The 19,255-nt window shown below is 41.0% G+C and overlaps 1 protein-coding gene across 1 annotated transcript in view; it reads left to right on the top strand.

Annotated features, from left to right (window-relative positions):
* Nucleotides 1–1,764: 1,764 nt before the first annotated feature.
* The window catches only part of TACR1 (tachykinin receptor 1), a 143,592-nt gene continuing 126,101 nt past the window's right edge, over nucleotides 1,765–19,255 (top strand). Inside the window, exon 1 of the mRNA XM_043603810.1 lies at nucleotides 1,765–3,616. Coding sequence (XP_043459745.1) covers nucleotides 3,228–3,616 — 389 coding nt within the window. The 5' untranslated portion in view covers nucleotides 1,765–3,227. The remainder of the gene's footprint in view (nucleotides 3,617–19,255) is intronic.

Genomic DNA, 19,255 nt, shown 5'->3' with positions numbered 1-19,255 from the left:
TTAACATTGTTCTAGAAGGTAAAGGAAATTCAGTGAGACAAGAATATGCTAATGATGTAATTGAAAATGTAAAGAATTCAAATAAAAAGCACTATAATAAATAGGAAATTTAGTAAAATGACTAGGATACATACATACACACAAATACATACACACAGAAGTCAATGGGTTTTCTTTGATCTGGGATAAAAAAGGAAAAAGTAGTTCATTTAAAAAAGAAACAAAATCTACAGAATATATGGAAAGAAATTTAACCAAAAGATTGGATCTATTTTAAAATTTATTTTCAAATTTTAATATAAAATCTATTTTCAAAATTATAAAATCTTTTTGAAAGGCATAAATAAGACTTGAATAAACGGAAAAGCATACCATGTTCTTGGATTTAAAAAATTAATATAAAAAATTTCAGTTTTGTCAAAATTGGATAAATTCCAGACAATTCCAATTAGAATACTGATGCAGTGTGTTTTGTTTAATTTTTAAATTGAACTTAAAATATTAAAATTTAAATGTGATGTTCCAAAAGGATTTTAAAAAGCATGAAATGAGCATCCAGATGAACCTACCTTACCAGATATCAGAATATTTTATTCCTATATTATTCAGGATAAGCTAGATCATGGTGAGTAACAAACTAATCCCAAACCCTAGTGCCCTAATACAACAAAATTTATTTCCTACTCATGCTACATGTCCAAAATGACTGGGCAGTGGCCTGGGTTATACAGTCACTGGGGAATTCAAGGTAATCAAGACTTGTCTTCTTGTGGCTGCATCATTTGTGACTTGGCGGGAGAGAATACGAAGAGACATTTGTTTCTCCCTCTAACACACACTCTCTCTCTCTCTCTCTCTCTCTCTCTCTCTCTCTCTCTCTCTCTTCTATGCTTCAGTCTAGAAGTGACATATCATTTCCACTCACAATCTATTGGCTAAATTAGTTTTCTCTTTGGATTTAGGGGTGCCTGGAGGAACAGGCAGTGCAAGGTGCGGTTCATATAAATGCTGAAGTTCTCGCCTTCAGCAAAACCAAAGTGAACTAGCAGAAACCTCCACTTCGGCCCCTCACCCTCGCACCGTGAATGGATTCGTTTTTAGCCCGGCATAAATCGGTACAATAAATTTCTAAGCCTGAAAAGCGCTTCCTGCCAAATACATGCTTGCTCGAAGGAGAGGCGCGCAACCAGGCAGGACTAGTGCGTAAACGCTGCTCCCTGGAGAGTGCAGGCTTGCGCCATCCCGAGCCTCAACGCGGAGCGATGCTACCCATCCCCACCCGCGTCTCACAGTTCTGAGTGCCCCGCAGGAAAAGGGGGGCAAGGAGCGAGGGGAGGCAAAGGGGTAGATGGCCCTCAGAAAGCCTCGGAAGATTCGATTACCCGCGGAACCGTGTCTCGTAGGCACTCTGGCTGGACCGCGCTCCGAACCTCATGCCATCTCGGCTTCTTCAAGATGATGCGCACGCACTGGAGAGCCTTTCCCACCTCTTCCCAGAGCCTGACTCCAGCTCGGCCTTTTGAAATGGCCTTGGACTGACAGATGAAGCCTTGAAGCCCGCCGGGGGCAGGGTGGAGGTGGAGAGAGACGGGAGACAGACCTGCCCTCCAGTCCCTTTGCAAACCTGAGACGGGGTAGGGGAAGGAGACCCCGACGCCACCCGGTCGGGCTGTGGCCGACAGGCCCGGGAGGCTCGGAGGTAGAGGCTGCTAGGTCTCTGGGCGATGAACGCGAGGCCGCAGTGAGTGCTGGCAGAGAGCCAGAAGAGGCGCGTCTGGAAGACACACTGCTTGTAGGTAGCTCCTGGGCTCACTGAGCTTCGCAGGGAGCCCAGCCCAGTCCCTGTTGCCTGCGCTGGGGCTCATCTGTAGAGTTCAGCTGGAGCTTTTCATGGACCGAGGGGCCAAACCACTAGAGAGCCTGGGAAGGTGTCCCCAAAGCTTAGAGTCTATCACTGCTTCCTCTGGGGAATTGGTCTACCCAGGAAAAGGAACTAGGTATTTGGGGATATTTCCTAAATACGTTCTCAGAAAAGTTGTTTTTCGGACACCTGCAACTGGGCATCGTTGCCCCTCCCTTCTCGGTAGCCGACAGAGCGAGCCCGTGGTGCACTCGGGCTGGAGAGAGGCCCGGAGAGCAGCTCTGGCACGTCGCCCCCACTCTTGCCGGACTCCCACAGCCACAGGCAGGCGCCTCTGCAGAGCTGTCGCAGCGCTCCGGGCTGCTCTCCCTGGAAGTTGTGTGTCCATCGCTACAGCTCTTTCTCAAATCCTTTTCTGTGGTTCCAGCTGCAGACTTCGTTTGGCGCAATTACTCCGAGGCTACCTAGCGCCCCCTCGCGGAGTGCGTGGCCCCCTTCCCCCCTCCCCCGCCCCGGCTTAAAGACTCCCACAGCAGGTATCAGCAAAAGGCGTGGTGGCTGCGTTAGTGGAGTGAGACAGTTGCCAACAGCTGGTTCAGCTGCTGCCCTGAGCACCGGGACCGGCAGCCCAGGTACTGCCCCTTCCCGGTGACGTCTCTGCAGAGGGTTATAAAAACCTTGCGCGCAGCCTACCGAGGTTCTGCTAACTCCCGAGCTGAGCAGGACCCAAGCCAAAGAGGCTCCTGCGAAGCTGCAGACCGCGGCGGCGGCGGCAGCAGCAGCTGCAACACAGCGAAAGCAAAGGAAAAAATCTCCAGCCAGATACGGGGCCCCAGAATCCTGGCTATAGACTCAGAACTTTTACAGGTCGCGTGGTGACGAACACACCCTTTTGCCCCCAGTCCTCCTGCAGAACAGGTTTTTTTGTTTTTTTGTTTTTTGTTTTTTGGGTTTTTTTTTTTTTTTTTTGCATTTCCAGCTGCAAGCAGGGGGAATAGGAGTTGCAAATAGCAGCAGGTGCAAAAAGGCGAGGGTCTCCTGCTTCCTGGAAGCGTGACCCCTGGGATTTCTTTCTTTTTCCTAGTCCCACGCAGGAGAGACGCTGTCTCCGGATTTCTGAACTCAAATGCTTCCTGAAGCTTGAAAGTGGAGGAATTCAGAGCCACGAGGAGCAGACAGCGCATCTAGAAGCGTTTTATCTTCTGAGAGCCAACTCTTCTGCTTGCAAGGAAAGAGTTCTGCCCAGAAAGAGCCTGCAGCCCTCCTGTCTTGAACAAGCAGGACCCTGACTCCAGGCATCAGCCTCAGGGCCTGCTGCAAAGGCAGGGTGTGTGCAGAGAAGAGGGCTTAACCGCCTAGCAGAGGAATGGATAACGTCCTCCAGGTTGACTCAGACCTCTTCCCAAACATCTCCACCAACACCTCGGAGCCCAACCAGTTCGTGCAGCCGGCCTGGCAAATTGTCCTTTGGGCAGCTGCCTATACGGTCATCGTGGTGACCTCCGTTGTGGGCAATGTGGTGGTGATGTGGATCATCCTGGCCCACAAACGAATGAGGACAGTGACGAACTATTTCCTGGTGAACCTGGCTTTTGCAGAGGCATCCATGGCTGCGTTCAACACGGTGGTGAACTTCACCTATGCTGTCCACAACGAATGGTACTACGGCCTGTTCTACTGCAAGTTCCACAACTTCTTCCCCATCGCCGCTGTCTTCGCCAGCATCTATTCCATGACTGCTGTGGCCTTCGATAGGTGAGCTTGCCCTTTTTGGGAAAGGGAGAAATTGTCCATACCATGGCATTGCTGTGAGCTTCCGGGTTGCACTGCGCCTGGTTCATGGTGGAGATTGGTCACCTGGACCCTGGGGTTATTACTGACAGCTAGTTGAATTAGTTGTTGATCTTATCTCACCATTTGCTTTTCTATTTTTTCTTTCCTTTCATCTTCCTTTTCATTCATTGCCAGTCTCCCTTTGTTCACACACCTCCTTTTTCCTTCACTTAATTCTATTTCTTCACCCCTTCTGCACCCATCTTCTTAATAGGTTTCTTTCAACTACTGCTTTGCTTCTTTCCATATATTCTTCCTCTCATTTACCCTGAAAGCCTGAAGGGGATACTCCAGCCTTGGCCAAGGGACTGGCCCTTGGCTGGGGCTTTGTAAATGCCTGCAAGCCTACTATTCTGCTGGACAGCCTCTTGGTGCCTTCCAGTTTTAAGTGTGCCTAGGTAAAATTTCTCATTTTTCACTTTTTCCTGGATATTCAGGAACTTTCTGCTCCCACCTCAACTCTCCAATATTCTTTCTATGTGAAGAGCATTTCATTAGAATCATAAAATACTCAGGATTCTAATTCAGCTCCATCTATGCTGCTTGGAGCTGTCATTCAGCAACGAGATGCTGCTAGACTGTTCCTCAGGAACTCCGCAAATAGGGGCCCAGGGAGCTTACCCAGGAGTTTTTCTAAATTTCTCTTGTCATGTAAGGTCAATGTTTTTCACCTGTCTGTATCTACAGAGAAATGTGCTTGGCAAAGGCAGTTGAAAGCTCTTTCTTTCCTGCACCCAACTAAGATTTCAGAAGCTGGCTGAAAAGGAAAATGTTGGCATTTTCAAACACTAGGGCTTGCGTTCTGGAACGAATGGCTCCTCAGGTGGCAGAATGGAAAATCGATTAGTAGAGCACATCTTCCTCTGTATTGATATTTTTGTGGGTGTTATAGGTCTTTAGTGTGTATCTATGTGTGCACAAATATTCAATGCTTACCTGGGATGGGGAGGTATGTTTAAAACACCTGCCACTGTGATTTTGAAATGAGTTCTTTTCATGGCCTTACTGAGATCAATGAATTATGAGAAACCCAAAGAAGGACCTAGGAGAAAAATCCCCCCCCCCCTCAAAATTCCCAAACTACTAAATTCTTTTAGCATAAATATTGTTTATGATTGGCAATTGATTTGAGGTCTTTTTCAGCTTCTGTAGTCAATGAACACTTTTAAAATCAGAGAAATGTAAGAAATCATTGCAGTGGTGTCCAAATGCTGGCTTCTAAATTCCACGTACAACTCCCTTTATGCAACTCTATGTGCTTGGTACATTGTGGTGACACGTTGCGGTGAATCAATTTATATTTTAAATGTAGACAGTAAACCAATTACTCAAAGTGGTAGTGAAATGAGTTCTTTTGTAAATTTATCTTTTATGCTACTGTAGTGTTCAGATACTAAGTTTGTTGAACGTGAAGTATGCCTATAAGTCTTTCTGCACTGACTTGTTCCTTTAACTGGACAGCAGACCCCTTAAATTTAGAAAACCCATAGCATGACATATGAATGAATATAGGTGCAGTGAAATGTGGTGTGATTTCATTCAGCCTTGATGAACTTTAAATCAGAGGGAAAGTTGGTATTTTAAATGCACTTGGGCCTTGTGTGAGCTCAAGGGAGACCTGTCAGTCAGTGTGCTTCTGAGCATTCAGCAGACAGATCTCTTGCTCCAGCTTACCCAGAAATGACATGTTCCACAGCCATGCTCTTTCCCTTTGAACTTAGGAGGCTAAGGACAGAAACCAGGGTCAAAGTCTTCACACTGGAATGGGTAGGGAGCCAGATTTTAGTTGCCTTGACCCTGGCATCTCAGGCTCCATTATTCTTTCTAGGCAAACCATAGACAGGGACCCTGACCCTGCAGGACAGTTGCTTAGTGAGGTCAGAGGAGCCCTGGTGCCTGAGCTGAGGAAAATGACAGGAGCAAGAAATGCCCCCAAGTCTCTAATGTCCAGATACAGCCCAGGGAGATTATCAACATCATGCTCAAGGTTATAATCCAAGGTAGAGTTTGGGATTAGGCTTCAGGGCTCTGTCCCCAAGTCATCCAAGTGCTTGTTCTAATTTTCCTTGCTCAGCCTCATGAGCACAGTGAGTTAATCCCCCCAGACCTCTGATGAAGGTAGCTCCACTGCATGTATATTCATCCATTCTCTCCCAAGAATATTTTAGAAAGGTAAGGGGCTGTAAGCAGTCATCATATCAATTATCTCTCCTTTCTCCACCAGGGCAGTGCAAACTTTAAGGAAATGTTAAATGATCTTTTTGTATGTTCCTTGAATTTTTAACAGATAATCTGAATCAAGTCTTAAAAAACAAAAGCATTATGTTTGTCCTTATTATAAAATTAAACCTGTTCATTGCAAAAACTCAGGAAATACGAAGAACATAGACACAAAATACAAATCAGCCATTACTTAACCATGCAAAAATAACACCTGTTAACATTTTAATTTCTCTTTTATGACTATTACACTACATAATTGAGGTCAGGTTCTGTATAATTTTGCAGCTTACTTTTTTCCATTGATAGTAATGGAAAACATTAGTAACATTTTCCCATATTATTAAAAAGTCTCCAGTAACACAATATTAATGGCTTCATATTATTCCATTATATGAATGTGCTATTATTACTTTAACTGTCCTCCTACTGTTGGGTATTTAGGTGATTTCTGAATATTTTTGCTTTATGGTTAATGCACTAATAAACATTTCTATATGGTAATTTTATTTTCCTTTCTTGATTATTTCCTTAGGATAGAGTCCCAGAAGTGGAATTACTGGGTCAAATGAAATGAATTAAGGGAAAAAAAAAACAAAACATTTTTCCTCCTAATTTTAAGGGATTGTAAACTCTAAGCAAAGCAAGGAATACGTCTGTTCTGTCTTGTTTACTTTATCTCCTCAGCACAAGGCAGTACTGTCACCAGTCACTACACATTTGTTAAATAAGTGAATGAATGAACAAAATAATACATCTTCCCAAAAGAACATTTAGAAAAATACATAAAATTGTAAAGAAAATGTAAATATTATCTACCATCCCACTACTGGCAGTAAACCTGTTAAAATTCTGGAATGCTAGCTTATACTGGCTTTTTTCTATCTGTGTTATTTATGCCACATACAGTTACTCCCATTTTTAAGGCTAAATTTTGGATCATAATAAAAACAGTTTCAACAGTTGCTTTTTTGTTTCATTCCTTACTATCATCTCATGTGTGTTTTCCATGTCATGAAATAGTTTGCAAAATAGAATTTTTGATCTATTAAAAATGGATGCATTATACTGCGTGGCTATAATCATTTATTTTACCATTCCCCTATTTTCATATGTAAATTTTTTCCATTTTTAATAACTACAAGTATCCCAGACATAAATCTTTGAGAGAATTCCTTGTTCTCTCCTCAAAATAAACTTCTTGATATAGAGTTGCTAGTTCAAACTGTCCTGGTAAACTTTGCCAAATTTTCTTCTAGAACTAAAACGTATATACAGAGAAAAAAGAGACTTTCACCTGTAAATTATAGTACTAATTTAATTATTTTCTGTTATCTTTCCATAGAGTGGGGAATGAGACATAGAGAGAGAGAGAACAAAAGTGTTTCTTCTTCTGAAGAAGAAATATTTATTGAAGGCAATGGTCATCTAGAATAAAAGGGTTGCAGAGACAAATATACCTAAATAAGATCAGATCTAACTCTAATTAAACTCCAAAACACATCAGGGATTTTACTTTTTGAAACTATAATTTCTCCCACTTAAAATGAAATTCAAAAAATTTTTCCTATTATGGACTTATTTCACTTAGCATAATACATTCTAGTTTCATCCACATTGTTGCAAAAGGCAAGATTTCATTCTTTTTGATCACCAAGTAATATTCCATTGTATATAATATACCACATTTTTTTTATCCATTCATCAGCCAATGGACATTTGGGCTCTTTCTGTAATTGGACTATTGTTGATAGTGTTGCCTTAATTTAAATAAAAATTTAAAAAAAGAAAAAATTTCCCTACTAGAAAAAATTAGAAGGTATGTGTGATGTTTTATAAAATCAGAAGTTGGAGGACACTAAGAAGTGACACCACCATTTTGCAAAGACCCATGATTGTGGTCAGTTCTAGTACTGAAGAGCAGCACTAAGAAGGAAGGAAATAGGCCAATTCCTAAGCCCCACAAGAGGGACTATAGAGGCAAAAGGCAACCTGACTGGGAATTAAACACACAGCAACAGGAAGCTCAGCAAAGCACCGGGCTGGTAACACCACTTCTCTACCTGGAAGGGGCAAGTGTAATTTCAGCGAGTTGAAAGGAGAAGGTTGCTCACTCTTCAGACTGGTCCTGGATGTTGTGTTTGAGTGAAAGGAAACATCTAAATTATGATGGTCTCTGAACAATATGAAATATGATCAGGACCAAATATACAGTTGCCCAGATAGGGGCAATGGTTGAAGGCAAAAGAAGGAGTGAGCGCTCTGACAGAGTAAAAGAGGAACCAAAAGCAAAGACATGCATAAACAACAAAAACTTCTGATGGTTCTGTGATGTCTGTCCCATTCTCCCAGCCACACTCAGCTACAAATTTAAATAGCCTGCTTCCCAGGTCTCCACCAGACCTGTAGTCTGTCCTTGAACCCCACCTTGTTGACTAGACTTGGATCCCATTGTATATCTCAGGTCAATTCTTCACTGCCCAGAGGTCAAACATAGATTTTAGAATCTTTTCACTAATTTAGATGAACCTTACAACCCATGACCAAGCATCTCTGTGATACTGAGAATGGTCATTCACTAGAAGCTTATCCATCACAACTGACCCTGTCTTTTCAAATCCAGAACCTCAAATGTCTGAGTTGACATAGATCAAAGTTGAGCTTGTTAACATCTTGGATGGGTCAATTAGACTGAAGGATCTTTCGTGGAGAAATTCAATGCCCACCTACTCTCTCTCTGGAGCTGTCACACTGCACTTGTCACATCCTGTCCCTACTCATGGGAGCTCCCAGTATGCTAAATGGTCAAGGACCTTGTTTTTAAAAAAAACTGGCAGAGGGGCGCCTGGGTGGCGCAGTCGGTTAAGCGTCCGACTTCAGCCAGGTCACGATCTCCCGGTCCGGGAGTTCGAGCCCCGCGTCGGGCTCTGGGCTGATGGATGGCTCGGAGCCTGCAGCCTGTTTCCGATTCTGTGTCTCCCTCTCTCTCTGCCCCTCCCCCATTCATGCTCTGTCTCTCTCTATCCCAAAAATAAATAAACGTTGAAAAAAAATTTATAAAAAAACTGGCAGAAACATAGGTTTAATTGAAGGGAAATGAAGAGTAATTCTCAATGTAAATGCATGTAATAGGACCACAAGACTTTGTTATTATTATTGATGTCAAATTAGCAAATGTTGAATGAGGATCTTGAGGTAGAAACACTCAGTTAAATTTGGACAAAGATCTTCAGTCCATTGATGGATAATGCCACCAGGTAAGGTGATGTTTCCTAACTCGAAGTCTCATGTCCTCCCTCAAGAGCTTTATGCTACATATTGAGGCAAATAGAACTGATATAGAGGTAGCTACATTATAAGGTGCTAGAATATGTTTTATATGATTGTATAGACAAATTCAATATGAGAGAAGAGGAAGAACATTATGTCCAGCAGTGATGATTAAGGAAGACTTCAAAAAGTGGCAATTGACTTGGACCTTGAAGATTAGATCAAATTTTTTAGAGAAGATGATAAAGAAAGGTGACCTTCCAGGTAAAAGAAACTGTTTGACAAAATTATGGAAGCAAAAAGTTGCAAAATGTTTGGGAAGAATGACTGCTTGACTCAAGTGAAGTGAGTTCACAGGTAAACCAGGGAATGAATGCAGAGGTTAGTAAATCAGGAAATGAATGGAGAGGAAAGAGATGAATACAATTTTGGCTGGATTTGATGTGAAAATGTAACAATTAGTTGGAAATGCCCAACAAGGCAACTTGAGATATGGGACTAGAAACTAACTAAGAAGCCAGGGATGAAAATGTGGATTTAGGAGTTTTCCAAACAGATGGCTTATTTGAGTTTGAAAGAAGAAAACATCTCTTTTACCTGTACACATTTCCAGAGAAGAGGCAAAGACATCAACAATTCGTGAGAATGTCCTATCAAGTAATGGGGTGGGAGCGGGGGGGATGGCGGAAGAAGCAGAGAGGTAGTGGAAAAATCAGGATATGTAGAGTGACAAAGGTTAAGACAGGTGACTTGTGGTTGGTTCTGTTCATCAGTGTCATTAGAATCCTAGGGTGATGAGGACATTGGATTTGGTAAAGAACACTGGTAGCTATGAAAGGTAGTATTAGCAGAATATGATAAGGAGGGATAAAATTAGATGACAATGAGGAGAATGTCCTCTTCCTCATCCATCCATCCATCCATCCATCCAACCATTACTGAACACCTACCATATGCCAAATTCTGAGGCAGTAAAACTTGCCTTTGCCCTTGTGCTCTCAGTTTGGGGGGATGATAAAGTCATGAATACCAATTTAACCCAATGTAATTAATACCATGCTGAGGGAACTTGGAGACAGAGGGAAGAACTGCCATTGGGAATATGGGAAAAACTTACTGGTAAAATAAAGAAAAGGAAGACAAGGAAGAAGGAGTGGAAGAAGGAGCAGAGGAGGAGAAAAGAAACAACAAAGTGCAGAGAAAACAATGTGGAGTTTGTATTTTTTAAATTAATTTCAGGAACACTCGACTGGGAATTATAATGATTTATAAGTGTTTGTCACTTGGACACTAGAAAAGAGATTTCATGTTAATAAAATTGATAATGATACTTTATGTTTCCATCCTCTCCAATCCATTGTCTCATCTAATCCTCAATAGCAATGGAGATTCTGTTTCTGCCATGAAAGACTATTAGAAACTATTTCTTTTAGCATCATCCTCCCACTCTTTACTCCCTCATAGCTTGGAGACCCATGCAATTTGCATTCCTGTGCCTTAGACATCTGCCTACATACTCCCACTCAAGGTGGCTTTTGGATGTTATATCATCTAAAGAAAGCTGTCATTGAAGGCTGAAAAGTGACATAAGGGTCCTACTGTGCCAGAAAGGATGTTACAGACTCTTTTGAAAATTTTCCACCCAAACAAAAACTCAACCCCACAACTTTCTAGACAGGGCCATTATGAGAATATCAAATTCTGCTTAAATATTTTACTCAATCTGTCTCATTTGTTAAATTCACATTTTGGTTCATTATAAAATTATTCCTTTTGTTGAACTGAAATCTGCCTCTGATTATGGGCTGCTCCTACTAATATAATGCCTCTTCTATGTGGCAGTCATTTAGATATATCCCTCCTAAAGCTTTTCCATCCCTGGTTAACTGCCCTCAGTTTCTTCATCTCTCCATCCTCCTTAGTCTCTACTGGCTATTCCCATTTGTTAATGGACCTCTTAACTGAGAGGTTAACTAATACCCAGAACTGTGCACTGCCTTATTAATATTACTCTGTCTGGCTTCACTTGCTATAGGGATGGCATCCTACCTGGTTACTTTGTCCTCTTAGACTTAGCACAAGTACCACCTGCACTAAGCCTTCAAGTCTCGATAAAGTATCCTTCTTACCTATTCCGATGTTATTTATACAATTTTCTGTAACTTGTTGGTCTCTCCCACACCTCCTTACCTGCTAGATTACAAGCATTATGAAAACAGGGACACTTTATACCTGTTCCCAGAAGCTACCTTGTTGCTTGACACAGAACAGATATTCACTACAATGTGTGGACAGTGGTTGATTTGACTGTACCTCTATTCTACACACATCAGCCAAAATCTGAAAACCAGACCAAATGCATCAGGCGGACCTCAAACACACCTATGATGTTCTACCTTGAAGGAAAATAAAAATTGGGCCAAATGTATGCCTACAATGAAGTTTTGCTACACTACAGAATGTTTGGTTCAGAACAGGTGTTCTGAACCTATTCTAGAATAACTTATGTGCTCTAATTCACACTTGCCTCCTCCACACTTCACTTGACTGGGCCCTATTGGATTCCTAACCCACACCCTGTCCCCAGTAGATCTTGCACCTCAGGAGAACACTTCTAATCAAAGGAGGTGTTTATCATTTCTATCTTACCTCTAGTCTATCCAGGAATACTGGAAACTCAGGTATTTCATAGACCCCTCTGTGGCCCAACTATTGTCAACCCTTAGCTTTTTCTCCAACACCCCTACTACCAACAGGAAGTGTACTCTCTGCTTTACCTGTCCTTCCTGAGTCAGGAAAAGCAAAAGCCTAACCTCCACTTAACACTCCAAGTCCCATATCCACAGCAGTTGTCTGAACAGCTAGTCTATACTATATTAAAATACCACAGACACAGGAAAATTCCAGCAGAGAGCCTGAGAAAGTCACAGACCTGGAGGACAGACTGAGGAACTGGCTTATATTGCCCAAACCTCTTGCTACCTTGAGAAGCTATTATTCCAACTCATTCAAAGGGGACATATGAGGCTCTATGGGTGAGGAATCCCCAGGGATGAAGAGACACTTTAATGATGTCCTTAAGAGATAAATCTCAGCTTGAGTACTGATGCAACACATGAAGCTCTAGGAAGTCTATCTAAGCAGCCCTGAGCCTGATTCCTTGCTCCTCTCTTTTATAATTCTTTACTTGATCTACCTTCCAATTCAGCTTTATCATTATATTTAACATTTGGGATACTCTACATAGTGCCTTGCATATCTTTTGTATAAGAATGTCCTTTAATAACATTATATCTCACCTTTGATAACGCAGTTTAGTGTAGGAAAGAGCACAGGCCATGGTCCCAGCAGTGCTTCTACCATTTACTAGCTATGTGAATGTAGGCAAGACACTCAACCTCGCTGGGCCTCAGTTTCCCCATCGGATAAAAGGGATATAATAAAAGTTACCTTGTAGAGTATTGTTGCAGGGAGAGAGGGGGAAAGGGAAAGTATGGAAATGTATGGGAAGTTGCTGATTCATTGCCTGAAATCCTGTAAGATCTCAGTTAATGGTTATATTATGATCTATAATAAACCCTGACACACCATTAGACCTATTCTACACACCATTCCTGTCTCATCTCCTCTTGAATTCCTTCTACATCAGCGATAACAGCAATAGGGTGAAGCACTTATGTCCCTGCCTAAATTATAGTTTAAAATCCTTCCAATTGGGACAGCAAACCTCTTGCCAAATGCTATCCACCATCCTTCCCACCTGTGGAGATACTCACTCTACCAGAAGCCTAGCATGTGGATTTGCATATCACAGTCCAGAAAAACTAAATCATTTTCACTGATACCATCTCCAAAACCACATGTTCACTGCCCACATCCTGTATGCCACAAAGTCACCACCCTCACGTGGAGCATCATTTGAGTGTTTAATGTTTGAGATAAAAACATCTGAGAGTCATAGCAAAAATGTGTAAGGGAGAAATGCCTGAGGATAATAGCAAAAAAACAAAACAAAACAAAACAACCTCTTACAGCTGCATGTGTTTTAGTTGATATTCAATTTGTTAAAGTTGTGTTTCTTTTGCCTTTGAACACATCTTATAAATCTTGGAAGTGTTGTTATAAATCTGGTTAAAGTGTTAAACATTCATTTTCCCTTGTATTTTGACTAATATTCAATTAGCTCTTAAACATGAGATGGAGTACGTCCTCCTAAATATTTTAACTTTTTCAAACTTAGTGAAATGATCTTACATATTTCCAATTAGTCACAAATTTTTGCAAACTTTAAAATCAAATAATCTTAATAATGTAAACTGTACTTATAAAGTTGATTATGAAATTCTCTTAAATATTTCAAACGTAATACACAAATTTAATACATCTGGTTTTCTTAAAACTTCAAATCCCTAACAGGATGACTTATAAGTAGGAGAAACAAAATCTTTCTCAGGACTCGCATAGTTCTGGTAAATCTAATAAATCAAAACTTCTAATTTAGCATATTAAGTTCTCTTAAAGCATTTCAACTTTCTAAGAATTGAACTTACAAGTTCAGTAAATGAGGTTCTTAGGAGCCTCTAAATATTGACTACAAAACTAATTACTTAAATCCTCCTACATGTTTCAATTAAAATTACAAATCTGGTGAGTCAAATTCTCTAATATATCAGATTCTCATTTCCAACATATTAAAAACAAATCACACACAAGTAACACATACTGATCATAAAATTCACTACTATACACACACTTCTTATATAGAAACGCCATTTCTTCATCGCCAATTTGATTTTACAAAACACCTTTCCCGCGTTACACAGTTACACAAGCAGCAGTGGCAGAATCATCTTCTCCATAAGGGGCCTCGGAGACTGTGTTGGAGATCGGAATCCAGGTGTGTCTTCCAGGAGCCCAAAGCCCTGAGCCCTTCTCATGGTGGAACTCTGCCTTCTCAGTGCCCACAGAACCCACCCACACCTTACCACTGCAGTCGAATAGTTCAATGTGCCCTGCATCTCCTTGGCTTCCTTCAAGTGTTACCCTTCTCCGATTTTCATCTTAACATCTTATCATCTGTGGCCAACAGGCACATGAAAAGATGCTCAACGTCACTCCTTATCAGGGAAATACAAATCAAAACCACACTCATATCACCTCACGCCAGTCAGAGTGGCCAAAATGAACAAATCAGGAGGCTATAGATGCTGGAGAGGATGTGGAGAAACGGGAACCCTCTTGCACTGTTGGTGGGAATGCAAATTGGTGCAGCCGCTCTGGAAAGCAGTGTGGAGGTTCCTCAGAAAATTAAAAATAGACCTACCCTATGACCCAGCAATAGCACTGCTAGGAATTTACCCAAGGGATACAGGAGTCCTGATGCATAGGGGCACTTGTACCCCAATGTTTATAGCAGCACTTTCAACAATAGCCAAGTTATGGAAAGAGCCTAAATATCCATCAACTGATGAATGGATAAAAAAAATTGTAGTTTATATACACAATGGAATACTACTTGGCAATGAGAAAGAATGAAATATGGCCTTTTGTAGCAACGTAGATGGAACTGGAGAGTGTTATGCTAAGTATAATAAGCCATACAGAGAAAGACAGATACCCTATGTTTTCACCCCTATGTGGATCCTGTGAAACTTAACAGAAGACCATGGGGGAGGGGAAGGAAAAAAAAAAGTTAGGGAGAGAGGGAGCCAAAACATAAGAGACTCTTAAAAACTGAGAACAAACTGAGGGTTGATGGGGGGTGGGAGGGAGGGGAGGGTGGGTGATGGGTATTGAGGAGGGCACCTTTTGGGATGAGCACTTGGTGTTGTATGGAAACCAATTTGACAATAAATTTCATATATTGAAAAAAAAACATCTTATCATCTGAATTACATAGATAGAATCATGCAAAACTTCATCCCACCCCAAATTTGCATTCAGTCACTTTGCTACCTGAGTAGAATTAGCTGCATTCCATACTCTCTTATGTTTTTACCTTCTTAATGGACCTCCATTCATTCATACTGGCTCATTGCCATGGATAAAGTGACCAAAAAATCACCATCTGTCCTGGGTCTTTCAGTTTCTTTTTTGAGACTTTGAGGTTATGGAAAATAGGTGTCAGAATTTTTCTGGGTGTATCCTGTTTCTTCACATGAATCATCAGAAAATGTGGGGCACCTGGGTGGCTCAGTCGGTTAAGCATCCCACTTCGGCTCAGGCCATGATCTCATGGTTCATGAGTTCGAGCCCCATGTCAGGCTCTGTGCTGACAGCTAGGAGCCTGGACCCTGCTTCAGATTCTGTGTCTTCCTCTCCCTCTATGCTCCTCCCCGCTCATTCTCTGTCTCTCTCAGTCTCTCAAAAATAAATTTTAACAAATTTAAAAAGAGTATACCTATCTAAAAAAAAAAAAAAAAAAAAGGAAAAGTAGTGCCTGTTAGTTTTGACAAACTCAGGCCGTCAGCATGTTTCAGATCTATGCCCAGAGACACTGTGTTCATCCTACATAGAAGGCCAACACAGCAGCTTCCATTCCCCTTGGCATGAGTCTTTGGTGGGAGGGCCTTTCTTCTCAGAGCCTGGAAGGGAACTGGTGCCCTTGCATCCTCCAATTGGATCATGAGATGTTCTTTCTTCAGATGGGTTTTCCTCCGAGGACAGACTCTCATGACTTTTTTATGGCTCTAGAAGTGCTGAGTTCCTTTCCCTTCTCTTCCTTCTCAGTGCCCTAGATTTCAGATCATAAAAAATAAGTGGTGCTCTGTTCTTATAGCTTAACTCAGTGCCCTAAGCCATATATGGACTAACAAGCAGCCACCTTCACAAATCACACCTTCTGCCTGAGCTCGTGCAGGAAGGGTGAACAGTCGTGCTAGCTACCCCTCTGCTCTGTCATAGAGTATAATTGAGACACTAATTTTGAAAAGTCTCATGTACACATTTAGTGGCATGTGGGGAGATTAGGAGCATAAGCTTAAATACTCACCGTGTACGATTTATTAATTTTATTTTACTGTGGAGAAAGGTCCTCTTGAATAATTAATATGCTCTCGTAAGAGGATTTTTTTGACTCTGAAAATGTTTAAACAAAAGAAAGCCCCACAAACAGCTGAAATACTCGCCCAAATAGTCCCAGGGTGTCGGGGGCGGGAAGGGGGGGTGCTTAAAAATGCCTCACTTCATGATGGGAACTAAAAGGGAAGCAGTCCTGAGGCTGAAATGCAACTCGTTAGCTCAACACCTTAACTGAGCTCTTAAAGAGGAACTTAGACAATAACCTAGAAACCCTGTATCCAAGTCCTTAAGACCAGTTCCTTTCTCTTTCCAGCTGGCATGATAAGGGGTCTGGAAGTTAATATGTTAAAGACTCAGCTAGAATATGAGCCATATCACAGTCATCAGGGGTTTCTAGTGGCCCAATTAAGGCACTGCCAACCTAAAACCAGGCAAAATGCAAAGAAGGCAAAGATACTATCCTCTTCCCTTTCTGGCCATTTCCCTCAATAATGCTCTAAGTCTGCAAGAAGGCTGATTCTCTTTGATGAATATGTAGCAACTTTGTAGCTTGGATATCGTCATCAGAAGGGACTTTGGGTCATGGTCCCAGCCAGTCCTAAGGGTCTGGTAGGCCGGGGTTCAGGGCAGTAGGGCAGTGAAGTCCTGTTTAGATGGCCAAGATGATTCTTTACCTCTCCAGCATCTTCAGTGGATTTGTGCTGTTTACAAATCCTGGGGTAGGGCCAGGTTTCCAAGAGCTGAGCTTTCTGCTAGCACCTGTCTGGACCCACACTTGATCTAAAGCTCGCATCCCTTTTTCTTTGTCTTTCCTTTCTCCCTTTCTCTCTACACCTGGATCAAAAATCCCTTGCTTATATCCTCTCAACTCCTCTTCAACGGTTTGAAAATTGCATGACTTCAATAAATATCATTGCCTGAAAAATGGAGTTGGAGCAGAAAAAAACAAAAGCTGTTGTGCATAAAACAATTGAAGAGTAGATTTACACAGCAATATTGAAAATGCAAAGTACTGGGGTGCCTGAGTGGCTCAGTTGATTAAGTGTCTGACTTTGGCTCAGGTCACAATCTCACAGTTCGTGAGTTTGAGCCCTGCATCAGGCTCTGTGCTGACAGCTTGGAGTCTGGAGCCAGACTTCAAATTCTGTGTTTCCTTCTCTTTGCCCCTTCCCCACCCATGCTCTCTCTCTCTCTCTCTCAAAAATAAACATTAAAAATTAAAAAATGCAAAGTACTATGATTCTGATTAAGCAGATGAGTCCAGAAGGGTCCTGAAGATATTCTTTAAGGCTATTTATTTAGGTTTAAGCTTAAGCTACTTTTTAAAAATGGAATGGATTTGACCTATAACACTGTGTAAAATTAAGATATACTTATGCTACTTTTTAAAGAAAAATAACTTACTGTTGAATACTATCTGCGCAACTGTAAATTCCCTTTTGATAACATCTAATATATATATTTCTAACACTATAAACCATTATGTATACACTAAGGAGAATTAGCACCTTACAGAAAATAAAGTATGATGAAGAACAAAAGCAAAATCAACCCTCATCTCACTATTGTCAATTCTTAGAAATTATTTCAGTACAGGATTTTTTCCCTATGCATAGGATATTTTACATAACTATACTCCTATGGCATATTTTAAATTATTTTAACATAATAAAGAACATTTCATGTAATTAAATGTTCTTCTAAAAGATCATGTTTTATGGCTACAAAGTATCATAATTTAAATAATGTCTCATCCTGAGGCTTTGTACTTATTTCTAGCTTTTGCTACAATATTTAATTTGTGTGATCAATGTGCTCTAGCTATACTCGAACATGTGCGTGGTTATGAGGATAGATTCTTAGAAGAAAAGTTTGTTCAGAGTGCTGGACATTTAAGCTTTGGCTTCATTTTGCTTACTTCAGAAAGCTTTAGCAAGTTAGTAGCGTGAATCAGAATATACACACCCATTACGTGAAAGTGTTTCTTCACATTCCTAACAATTTCAGAAATATCTTTCCCAATTTAAAAGATTTAAAATGTTATTTATGTTTGCATTTCTTACTAGTGAGGTTGGATATTTTTGTATATTTGCTATTCCTTTATATTTTACTTTTTTATGAATAACCTATTCATAACCTTGGAAATTTTTAAATTTAAATCTTCATTTTTAAATTACATATTGAATTGCAGGAACTGTGTTAAGGATACAACCTTTTTTTTATTGCCTAATTTCGTAGTTTTCAGCTGTTGTAGAACTTCTAGAATAGACAGTATTTGGTTATATGCTTTGTTCTATTATTATACTGCTAGATTTGCTTGCTAATATTTTATTTACATTTTTAAATATTTATTTATTTATTTTGAGACAGAGGGATCACGAGCGTGGGTGGGGAGAGAAGCAGAGAGAGGGGGAGAGAGCAAGCTGACAGCACAGAGCCCTACATGAGGCTTGATCTCACAAACTGTGAGATCATGACCTGAGCCAAAATCAGAAGGCAGAGGCTTAATCAACTAAGCCTCCCAGGCACCCCTAATTTATATTTTTGTATCTTTGCTGTAAAGTGCAACTGTCATTTCATTTTTTGGTGCTGTCTTTGCAAGTTTTGGTTTCAGGGCTATAAGGAAATAAGCATTTTCTGAAATGTATTATGTTTTCTGAAATAAATGAACTTGGTGGCGAGAAATATTCCTAGAAGATATTGCTTACAATTCTTTCTCTGTGTAGCCATCACACAGTAGTACAGGGCATTCCCCAGGTCCTCCATGTCAAGCAAAAGAAAAAAGAAATACCACAATAGGTTATTGATTCAGAAAAACAGTGGAAGTAAGGTCTACAAAGTAGTTAACAGATTTTACCCTCTCAGGTTAGGAGTCCCGCCAGCCAATGATATAATAGCAGGGAGAGAACCTAGCCACATTTTTTATGACGATGATCAATGTAAAAGCCAGCCCAAGAAGCAAGAAAGAGCCCAGCAGTGGAGCTTCCTAACTAGGGAAAGAGGCTGAGCCTCAACGCTCATCTTTTTTTCTGGCACACTACAGAGTATCCC

The sequence above is a fragment of the Prionailurus bengalensis genome, chromosome A3 (assembly GCF_016509475.1).
Source record: "Prionailurus bengalensis isolate Pbe53 chromosome A3, Fcat_Pben_1.1_paternal_pri, whole genome shotgun sequence".
Taxonomy (NCBI): Eukaryota; Metazoa; Chordata; class Mammalia; order Carnivora; family Felidae; genus Prionailurus; species Prionailurus bengalensis.
Note: the sequence above shows the minus strand (reverse complement) of the source record. Positions and strands in the feature narration are given on the sequence as shown.